Source organism: Garra rufa, chromosome 9 (genome assembly GCF_049309525.1).
Source record: "Garra rufa chromosome 9, GarRuf1.0, whole genome shotgun sequence".
Classification (NCBI taxonomy): domain Eukaryota; kingdom Metazoa; phylum Chordata; class Actinopteri; order Cypriniformes; family Cyprinidae; genus Garra; species Garra rufa.
The window spans coordinates 2638787-2650892 of record NC_133369.1 but is presented as its reverse complement, the minus strand read 5'-3'; the positions used below and the strand labels follow the sequence as shown (position 1 = coordinate 2650892).

General features: G+C 29.3%; 1 protein-coding gene across 1 annotated transcript; it reads right to left on the bottom strand.

Annotated features, from left to right (window-relative positions):
• Nucleotides 1-143: 143 nt before the first annotated feature.
• Nucleotides 144-10777, bottom strand: LOC141342471 (palmitoyltransferase ZDHHC11-like). The gene is made up of 5 exons (XM_073846921.1): nt 10769-10777; nt 8220-8441; nt 3498-3676; nt 405-506; nt 144-297 (listed from the first exon to the last, which is right to left on the bottom strand). Exons 1-5 carry the CDS (start codon nt 10775-10777, stop codon nt 144-146), a joined length of 666 nt encoding a protein of 221 aa, XP_073703022.1.
• Nucleotides 10778-12106: the final 1329 nt, after the last annotated feature.

The window sequence follows — 12106 nt, the reverse complement described above, 5'->3', positions numbered from 1 at the left end:
CCTCAAGAAACATTGTAACATGTAACTGTGATACATTTTATTTGAAGAATAGAACCTTTTGTAACATTATAAATGTCTTTACTGTCATTTCTAATCAATTTAATGCATCCTTGATGAACCCAAGTATAAATTTAATGTGTTGATCAGCTTTTTGAGACACAGACAGTCTTACTCTGAAACTGCGGAGCGGTGCGCAGGACAGCGGGATTCACATAGTGTTCAATGAAGACAAACAAGACCACTAGAATGAGGAGGATCATCCCAATGACAGCAGAGGAAATGGTGATGAAAAAAAACCTGGGAAAAACCAGTGATTCCTATATCAACATTCAGCCATTGTGAAACATCAAATATATGCAAATGCTACTTCTACATTTGTGTTATCAAATGGCACTTCTGCTCACCAGTAGTTCCTTCCTCCCACACAGTTGTTCAGCCATTTGCAGTGATGGTCAAAGTCTGCGATGCATTTGTTGCAGGTGCTGCAGTGTTTGGCTTTAGGTTCGCTGTGAAGAAAAAAAGCTGATTAATCACTAAAGCAACGTTTGTCTTGACAAAAGACATTTCTGTATTGCAGCTGTGTGCCATTCACAAATGAACTGAGAATTCCAAAAGATAGCAAACAGGATGCTGAATTGCAATTTAAGAAAATAAAATTAAAACAGAACATTACTGTTGACTACAACTAAAACTATTGTTTTTGTTCATGAAACAAATATTTAAAAAATAAAGTAAAATATACGGTAAATATATGATGAAAAATGCTTAGAAAACATGTTTAATAACTGAAATAAATGATCAAGGTGACTCACTAAATTTAAAAAATAAAAATAAAGCAAAATCGAAATAAAAAAAAATCACAAAAGCCATTACAAAAATATTAAAACTTAAAACAAATTACAATAAAAACTGAAAATATAAATAAATGATCATTCAAATTATAAATAACTACTACAATTGTGTATAAAAAAATACTAAAATGACTCCAAAATTAATTTTCTGTAATATTGGATGAAAAACTCAAACTTAAAAAATATATGTTTGAATGAGAAACATTGCCTACTAACTAAAATAAAAGTTTAAATCGAAGTAATAAAATGACTAAACCTAAAAATAAATATAAGTAAAAATAAATTTAAATAGAAATAAAAAAAAAAACAATAAAAATGACCAAAACAAACAAATTAAAATTAAAATTAAAAACTACAAATATAAAAATAAATACGAATTCAAAATATAAATAAATACTACAATAGTATATAAATAATGCTAAAATTACACTAAAAGTAATTTTCTGTAATACTGGAACTTAAAAATATATAAAAAAATTAGAAACATTGCCTACTATCTAAAATAAAAAGTTTAAATCAAAGTAGTAAAATGACTAAACCTAAAAATAAATATAAGTAAAAATTAATTTAAATAGAAATAAATTAAAAAAAACTAATAAAAATGACCAAAACTAACAAATTTACCAAAACTTAAAACAAATTAAAATAAAAAATATAAAAATAAATACGAATTCAAAATATAAATAAATACTACAATAGTATATAAATAATGCTAAAATTACACTAAAAGTCATTTTCTGTAATACTGGAACTTAAAAATATATTTAAAAAATTAGAAACATTGCCTACTATCTAAAATAAAAAGTTTAAACCGAAGTAGTAAAATGACTAAACCTAAAAATAAAAATAAGTAAAAATAAATTAAAAAATAATAAAAATTAATAATTATATTATAGCCCAAAAAAATAAAAATAAATACTACAATAATATATAAATAATACTGTTTGCTATCCTAACTGTAAATATATAAAAATAAGAGCTAATTCAAAATATTAATAGATCTAAATAAATCTATAGTAATGAAATTATTTAGACTAAAAATAAAAATATATAAATACAAATAAATGTAAATAGAAATATTTAAAAATGAATAGAAATACTAAAACTAAAAAATGACTAAAACTTTAAACATTTTAAAATAACTACACTAAATTTTAAAATAACTATACTAAAATAACATGAAAATTGAATGAAAGGGCTGTTAATGTCGTTTATATTATATTACATTATATTATATAAAAAAATTACAAAAATAATTATAAATAAAATAAAACTAAATAGCAATGTAAAAAAAAAACACAAAAAGTGACAAAAGCACATAACAAAATTACTAAAACTAAAATAAAAATACAAATGTTATATCATATTATATTATAGACCAAATAAATTCTACAATAACATATAAATAATAATGGTTGCTATCCTTATTTAACTGTAAATATATAAATAAAAGCTAATTCTAAATATTAAAAAATCTAAATAAATATATAGTAATGAAATTACTTAAACTAAAAATAAATACAAATACAAATAAATGTAAATAGAAATAAACAGAAATTACTAAAACTTTAAAAGTTTTAAATAATTTTAAATGACAACCTAAAAATATAAAGGCTAATGTAAAGTTTGAATAAATACTACATTATTATGTAAAAAATACTAAATAATAATGTTAGTGTCGTTTATATTATATTACATTATATTATATAAAAAATAATTACAAATAAAACTAAATAGAAATATAAAAAACACAAAAAGTGACAAAAGCACATAACAAAATTACTAAAACTAAAATAAAATTACAAATATTATTTTACATTACAAATAATATTAGTTGCTATCCTTATTTAATTAAATGTAAATTTAAAAATAAATTGCTAATTCAAAATAGTAATAAATCTAAATAAATCTATAGTAATGAAATTACTTAAACTAAGAGTAAATATAAATACAAATAAATGTAAATAGATATTTTTAAAAATGAACAGAAATACTAAAACTAAAAAATTACTAAAACTTTAAAAATTGTAAAGAAATTAAAATGAAAACCATAAATATAAAGGGTAACAAAGTTTTAAAATAAAAATACAAATACAAATATTATTATATTATATTATACGCCAAAAATACATCAAATAAATAAATCTATAGTTTAAATCTAAGCAAAGAAATTACTTAAATTTAAATTACTAATTTAAATAGAAATATTTAAAAACAAATAGAAATACTAAAACTTAAAAAATCTTAAAGAAATTAAAATGAAAACCAGAAATATAAAGGCTAACGCAAAATTCATACATACTACATTATTATGTAAATAATATTAAAATAACATGAAAATGGAATTAAACTGTTGTTAGTGTTGTTTATATTATATTATAATAAAAAATACTAAATAGAAATATAAAAAACACAAAAAAATGACAAAAGCACATAGCAAATTTACTAAAATAAAAATATTATATTATAAGCCAAAAAACATAAAAATAAATACTACAATAATAGACTGATAATACTGGTAGCTATCCTTATTTAACTGTAAATATAAAAATAAAAGCTAAATTAAAATATGAATAATTATTGCAATGGTATAATAATATTCTCTGAAGGGTTTAAATATAAAGGTGTTTTTGCTCATGTACATACACGTCCACCTCACACAGCGTGCAGTGCAGATTGTGGATGACGTGCTGATGTTTGCTGTTGTCAAACACAGGCATGGGGCTGGAGTAATCCTTCCTCCTCCGAACGCTCACATCCGCAGGGTCGATCGTTACGGCCACCACGTGAGTCACCAAATGCAGAACAAACGCTGTGCCGATCAGCTAGACGTGAAGTGTGAAGGTTCAACAAGCGATAGACAGAGCGTGAGCAGCTCAGAGAGAGTCTGTCTCATTACATCCTCTAATTATCTGCACAAACACACACTGCTGACATCAGCCTGTAATTCAGCTCACGCTGCTGTCTTAAAGGGATAGTTCACCCAAAAATGAAAATGTGATGTTTATCTGCTTACCCCCAGGGCATCCAAGATGTAGGTGACTTTGTTTCTTCAGTAGAACACAAACGAAGATTTTTTTACAAAAAAACGGTGCAGTCTGTCAGCCAAAAATTGGAAGTGGATGGGCACCAGACCTTTAAAAGTAAACAAAAACATGCACAGACAAATCCAAATTACACCCCGCGACTCGTGACGATACATTGATGTCCTAAGACACGAAACGAACGGTTTTTGCGAGAAACTGAACAGTATTTTAGTATCTACAGTCGTTTTGAGAATTACATTAATATTGGAAATTGGAAAAGTTGCTGCTTAAGCTTTTATAATAGCAAATTGCATATACTCCAGAATGTTATGAAGAGTGATCAGATGAATTGCATAGTCCTTCTTTGCCATGAAAATTAACTTAATCCCGAAAAAAACTTTCCACTGCACTGTTAAGAAGGTTTCAGGGCGTCCACGAAAGTCTAGCAAGCGCCAGGATGGTCTCCTAAAGAGGATTGAGCTGCGGGATCGGAGTGCCACCAGTGCAGAGCTTGCTCAGGAATGGCAGCAGGCAGGTGTGAGCGCATCTGAACACACAGTGAGGCCAAGACTTTTGGAAGATGGCCTGGTGTCAAGAAGAGCAGCAAAGAAGCCACTTCTCTCCAAAAAAAAAAAACATCAGGGACAGATTGATCTTCTGCAAAAAGTATGGCGAATGGACTGCTGAGGACTGGGGCAAAGTCATATTCTCAGATGAAGCCTCTTTCCGATTGTTTGGGGCATCTGGAAAAAGGCTTGTCCGGAGAAGAAAAGGTGAGCGCTACCATCAGTCCTGTGTCATGCCGACAGTAAAGCATCCTGAGACCATTCATGTGTGGGGTTGCTCCTCATCCAAGGGAGTGGGCTCACTCACAATTTTGCCCAAAAACACAGCCATGAATAAAGAATGGTACCAAAACACCCTCCAACAGCAACTTCTTCCAACAATCCAACTAGGGATGCTCATATTGACCGTTTAACCGTTAACCGACAGTAAGAATTTTAACCGAATATTACTATCAGTTAAACGGTTTAAAAGGGTTTTTTTCTATTCTTTTTTTTTTACATTTGCTGCATGGTGAAAGAAATAATGCTATTTGTAAGTTATCTGTTTACTCACGTGCGCATGTCGACACGTGCAGTGTGGCTGTACAGACATATTTTGCTTCACCTTTACTTAGTAAACAGATGTAGTATATGCAACTCAATGGCAAGTGGCGTTATTTGGTTATCAGAGAGTGAATCCGTGAGTGAATGTATTCAAATTCTGAATGAATTATAGTCTAGAAAGTGCGCAATAGGCGCTCCCGTTACAATCACTGGAAAGCTATCACTCATCCTAGAGTAGTTCATCGCAATCTCATAAAGTTATTAAAAAGTAATAAAATAACCTTTACACTGCACAATTAATCTCTTATTTATATAATGCCAACACTTTCTTTGTTTTAATAAGAGAGTTCGCGAAAGTGTAGTTTCAGCAAAACTGAAACCGGCACTTTGGTTGGTGAGTGGATTGTAACATAGCCTCCTCTGATTGGCCACAGTGATAATCAAATCAACATACATGTCTGTGATTGGCTATTGCTGAACGCTGTAAAACACGCGCTTCTCCTCACGCATATGACAGTGGATGGAAGTCCCGAACCGAAAATTGAAAGGGTTTTTGTGATGGTGTTTTTTTCGCGGATCTAAGAGTTAACAGGCAGCGGTCCTGCCTATCCGTACAGCATGTGGACATGTTAAAAACTAGGCACACTGAGGTATTGGCTGGCCTGCTATATATTTTTATGTCCGACGAGAAGAATAAGACCGGTACAGTTCTTCAAAGCGCATAAAAGGATTCAGTGTGTTTTAGTTTTGTCATCTTAATTAGGTAGTTATTTAATTTATACATATTTAGTGTAGGCCTATTTATATTATTCTTTTTTTTTTTCATTCAGATTTTCTCTGTTCTCAGAACCGCTGCTGATGCGTGATAATTGAAGTATATGTCAATACAGTTTTTGTTGTTGCTCTGTATGCTGCTGTTTGCACGTTAAAATAAAACATTTGCTTGTATTTTTAATGTATCATCACAGATACTCGTGCATTTTATTTTTATTTTAAACTAATTTATTATTCTAATTTTATCAGTTAACGGTTAATGTTCGGATAACGAGCAGCGGTTGTCGGTCAGGAAAATTAACCGAAATGAGCATCCCTAAATCCAACAACAGTTTGGTGAAGAACAATGCATTTTCCAGCACGATGGAGCACCGTGCCATAAGGCAAAAGTGATAACTAAGTGGCTCGGGGACCAAAACGTTGACATTTTGGGTCCATGGCCTGGAAACTCCCCAGATCTTAAAACTTGTGGTCAATCCTCAAGAGGCGGGTGGACAAACAAAAACCCACTAATTCTGACAAACTCCAAGAAGTGATTATGAAAGAATGGGTTGCTATCAGTCAGGATTTGGCTCAGAAGTTGATTGGGCCAGAAGGGCCAACACTGCAAAAACTGACTCTTTGCATAGATGTCATGTAATTGTCAATAAAAGCCTTTGAAACGTATGAAGTGCTTGTAATTATATTTCAGTACATCACAGAAACAACTGAAACAAAGATCTAAAAGCAGTTGAGCAGCAAACTTTGTGAAAACTAATATTTGTGTCATTCTCAAAACTTTTGGCCACAACTGTAGTATCTTTAACTTTGATACACAGCCACGTCCATCTGTCCTGAGCACGAGTTTAGTATCCGGCTCGTTACACCGGCTCGCTCTGGCGTAGAATACGGAAACGCCGGAAGCGATCTGTCGCATGTATACAACACTTATTGTTTACACAGAGCACAGAGATTGTGGGTATAGCGGCTATTCACAATGCTAATTACTTGTGCTTATCCTGATTGTTCAAACCGATTTAAAGCTAAAAGATTACGTTTGCTTGTGCAAACTCATCCGGGACTTTTCAGTGATTTCCTCTTCCGGTGTTTGCGTATTCTACACCAGAGCGCGTTCACATGTCACGAGCCAGATGCTAAACTCGTGCTCAGGAGAGATGGACGTGGCTGTGTATCAAAGGTAAAAAATGATATAAATACTGTTCAGTTTCTCGCAAAAACTGATCGTTTCGTGTCTTAGGACATCAATGTATCGTCACGAGTCGCGGGGTGTAATTTGGATTTGTCTGTGCATGTTTTTGTTTACTTTTAAAGGTCTGGTGCCCATCCACTTCCATTATTTGGCTGACAGACTGCACCGGTTTTCGTTAAAAATCTTCGTTTGTGTTCTGCTGAGGAAACAAAGTCACCTACATCTTGGATGCCCTGGGGGTAAGCAGATAAACATCACATTTTCATTTTAGGGTGAACTATCCCTTTAAGAGACACGTCGCCTGCTTTTTCATTACACTGATTTATATTAATAAACCATGAGTCTATTTGACTGATTCATTTAAAAATAAGAGTCATTTGTTCATGAATTAGACAAACTTTGGCTATTTTTGAGTTTGCATGCAATCAGCCGAGTCAATGCAACAGATATATTGTCTGTTTATGATCTTTCAGTACATCCAGTTCTTCTTGCATCTGTTTGCACAGACCAAGTGTTTGGGAATGCAATGTGGAGCAAAAATCACACTTTTCTGCTTAGAATAATTGGGTTTTTATTGCAGAACTGAATGTAAATTTAAACTAAAATGAAATACTAAAACTTAAACTAAAATAAAAAATATTATATTATATTATTAAAATAAATATATAAATATAAATACTACAATAGTATATAAAAATACTGGTTGCTATCCTTAATTTGGCAATGGAATTTTGTGCAAAAATACTTTTATTTATTAAAAATAAAAGTAAGCAAAAACATAAAAACAAATAAAAATGTTAAAATCACAATACAAAATTACTAAAACTTTGACAAATTAAAATTAAAGTATTATTATATCATATTAAATTATGAAAAAATATAAAAATAAAAGGTAATTATACTAAAAATACAACAATAGTATATAAATAATACTGGTTGCCTTCATTATTTTGGTAATGCTGTGGAAATATTACTCACTTCTGCTTAGTCTAACTGTTTTTTTATGGCAGAACTAAATGTAAACATTGGCGGCAGTCTGTAAAAATAAATTACCTCAATTTACAAACTATTTAATCTGCTGTATAATCAAATTGGTTGTCATTTTTAAAAATCTTGTCTAGTTGAATTTTTAAATCATGAAGTTGAAACTGGTTAAATGATTTTGATGAGTTAAAGTAATGTAAAAACATTGACTGATTTATTGATCATATGATTTTTGCAGTGTATTTTCTGTCAATGTTTGTTTTTGTGGATTATTTGTATAGGATACGGCGTACGCTGCAAAGCTCCACGGCGCCGGTAGTAGAGGAACGTAAACTCCGAAGCCGACGATGGCCATGAAACAGTAGATGAGCCAGGCGACGAGCTGGAATCCGTGCAGAGGTAGAGACCAGCCGTTGATCCTGGAGTGAAGCGGCGGCGAGAACAGCTCATTTCTGCTGCCGCTGTTCTGCGGAGCCGTCCGTCTGCGGTGACGCCCGAAGCAGTTCAGCTGCGGACACACACAAATGCTCTTCATCAATACAGCTCAATTATGTTGAAAAAGGAATAGTTCTGTAATCTATGCATGAAAGGCTAATAAAGCATTGTGCCTCGAGTCTCCTCAACCGGAACAATGAATCATTTTGAGACTCTCTGACATCATTATGTTGGCTTGACAAAGCTGTGACTGTCAGGACTGACCTTGACTTAGTTTCTTTCCAAAATCCCCAACCTGAGACCACAATGTTCAAATGCAGCTGCTGCACTGAAACACATTTAGTGTGGGATTTACTTTGAAACTAACTGTGAACGAATTCCAGTGTTTTATATTATATCGCCTACTAAAAACTTAAAATATAAAAATAATAACAATATAATATAATATAATGCTGAAAGTGTAGTTTACATTAAATTTTTAGTAAAAATAAAATAATATAAAAATAAAAATAAACAGAAATATATATAAAAAAGGCAAAAGCACAGGACAAAATTACTAAAATGCAATTATATTTTATTTTATTATTATTATATTATATATATACTATAGTATAATATAATATATATGAACATATATATAAAAAGACTAAAACTAAAACGTAAACTAAAATTTATATTTAAATTAAGCATTATTTTATGATGTTATTTTATATTATATACTGAAAACTTAAAATATACTTAAAATAAAAACTAATTTAAAATATTAATAAATAACGGTGAATAAATAATACTAAGATAACATTGAAATTTAATTAAAATGCTTAAGTGTTGTTTGTATTATAATGCTGCTGAACGTGTAGTTTATATGAAATTGTTTATAGAAATAATATAATATAAAAATAAACAAAAATATTGCAAAAGCACAGGACAAAATTACTAAAACATAATTATATTTTATTTTATTATATTAATAATATAATATATATTATAATATAATATAGTATATATAAAAAATACATAAAATAACTAAAGCACAGGGCAAAATTACTAAAACGTAAACTTAAATTAAGCATTATTATATTATATTTTACTGCTGAACGTGTAGTTTATATAAAAATGTATTAAAATAAACAGAAATATATATTAATATTATAGTATTTATATATATATATATATATATATATATATATATATATATATATATATTAAAATTTTAATTAAGGCATTATTTTATTATGTTATACTATATTATAGTATTTACTGAAAACTTAAAATCTAAAAATAAAAGCTCATTTAAATTATTAATAATTAACGATATATAAATAATACTAAAATAACATTGAAACTGAATTAAAATACCTAGGTGTTGTTTGTATTATAATAATATAATATAATATAATATAATATAATATAATATAACATAATATAATAATGAAACTACTGAAAGTGTAGTTTATATGATTTTTTTCATAAAAATAAAATAACAAAAATAAACAGTTTAAAATTAAAAGTGTAGTTTGTAATATAATATCATATAATATAATATAATATATAGTAGAATGAAACTGCTGAAAGTGGTAAATATTATATTATATTGTATATAAAAATAAAATAATATAAAACTGAAACTAAACAGAATATTAAAGAAACTAAGAATTAAATTAAAGCATTATTATACTTTATTATATTATATAACATTTCAGTACTAAAATGACTAAAACTGAAATAAAAATAAATTAAAGCTACATGTATTAAAAAAATAATGATTATTACCGAGCATAAAATTACTAAAACTATCAAATTAAAACATGATGATAAAAGCTCCAAATTCCAAATATAAATAAGTACAACAATAATATTTAATGCTATAATATTAAAATAACTTTTTGCAACACCCTAGCAACAACAGTTCCCCAAAAGCACAGTTTTTTAAAACTATAAGCTCTAAATCATTCTCAGAATTTCCTTTTTCTGACTTTAAGTTTCAGAATTCATAATTTTGCATGAACAAGTGTACATATATCCCACATATGAGTGATTATTGCTAACTTTGTCTTTCTCCAGCACAAGCTGGAGTCCTGCTGAGCTTTTCCTGTTGAACATGAACTGCATGATTATGTTGCCTAGCAAATGTCATCAGAAATGAACCCTTCAGAAACTGAGGGAACCAAACATTAGTGAAAACAGTCTAATAATGACTAACCTACACAAAACCACCGCATCAGGAACTTTTGTTTTGAATATCAACGTTAACTATTACCTCTTCACAAGATGCTATTTGCTAGTTCACTTTTAACAACACTATTAACGCATTAACAATAACTATTAAGTGATTATAACGATGTAACAATAACGTAAAACAATCAAAAAATCAATCCATGATTAAAACAAGCCACTTACATTCGTCATTGAACAGCTTCCAGTAGTTTTCTCTGGAAAAAAACATCTGCTGTTGATCATTTGGATCTCTTGGATACAGTTTGCTGATCCATTGATTTCTTCCTCATCTCCTTCACAGTCAACTGGACAGCACAAGAGTCGTTTTCAACGGCATTATCCAGTCCGAAAGCGTTTTATTACCTATTTTAACGCTCTACTATATCAAATCTTCAAAATGTTAATTATTCGTCAATAAATAGGATAAAATATCTTCCACCGGCGCAGCGGTGCGCCTCTGACTTCAGCCGGATAAAATACGAAGCACAGCGAAAGCGTAACTGCTGAATATTAATTAGGTCATGCGTACGTCATGCAGAGGAGACTTCCAATCGCGAGCGGCAGCTCATGAATATTAGATCACGCGGCACTTTGCTTCGAAAAGCTCATGAATATTAAACGGAATTAATGTGAAAACCGAAATGTGAGCACGCTTTTTCACACTTTATTTAAACAATACACTATTTTATTTTCTTAAAATAAAGTCTTAAGTAGAACGGGTATGTTTGCAGCAATAGCCAAAAATACAGTGCATGGGTCAAAATTGTTGATTTTTCTTGTATGCCAAAAATCTTTAGAATATTAAGTAAAGACCATGTTCCCTGAATATATTTTGTAAACTTTTTACCATAAATATTTAAAAACTTAATTTTTGATTAGTAACATGCATTCCTAAGAGCTTCATTTGGACAGCTTTAAAGGCGTCCCCCCCCCCCCCTTTTTTTTGCACCCTCAGATTCCAAATTTTTTTAATAGTTGTATCTTGGATTAATTTATTCAGCTTTCAGATAATGTATAACTCTTATTATTATATTATATTAAAAAATATAATATAATAAATAAATGAAAACTAAATAAAATATATTAAAAAAAAGTACTAAAACTTAAAAAAACTAACAAATATATTATATTATAAACAAAATAATAAAAAATAAAAGGAAAAAATTAAATACCACAGTAGTATAGAAATGATACTGGTTGCTATCCTTATTCTGGCAATGCAATTTTGTGCAAAAATGACATTTCTGCAGTCTAATTGCATTTTTATGGCAGAACTCATATAATTATGAAAATACTGCTTAATTCGAAATATTAATAATCATTTTAATACATTACATAAAACTGTTGTAAGTGTAGTTATTATTACATTTAAGTATTTTATACTATATAAAAATTATATAATTAAAAATAACGAACTAGAAATATAAAAGCAAATAAAAAAGACAAAATCACATGACGAAAGTATTAAAGTATTATTATATTATATTATAACCTGAAAAATATAAAAATAAAAGTTCATTC

Excerpts from the sequence above, each read along its gene's own strand:
- LOC141342471 (XM_073846921.1), bottom strand. Across the intron at positions 3,677-8,219 it reads GGAGCTTTGCAGCGTACGCC|CTGATCGGCACAGCGTTTGT; the intron begins GTATCCTATACA and ends CTTCACGTCTAG. Across the intron at positions 298-404 it reads GTGGGAGGAAGGAACTACTG|GTTTTTTTTCATCACCATTT; the intron begins GTGAGCAGAAGT and ends GGTTTTTCCCAG.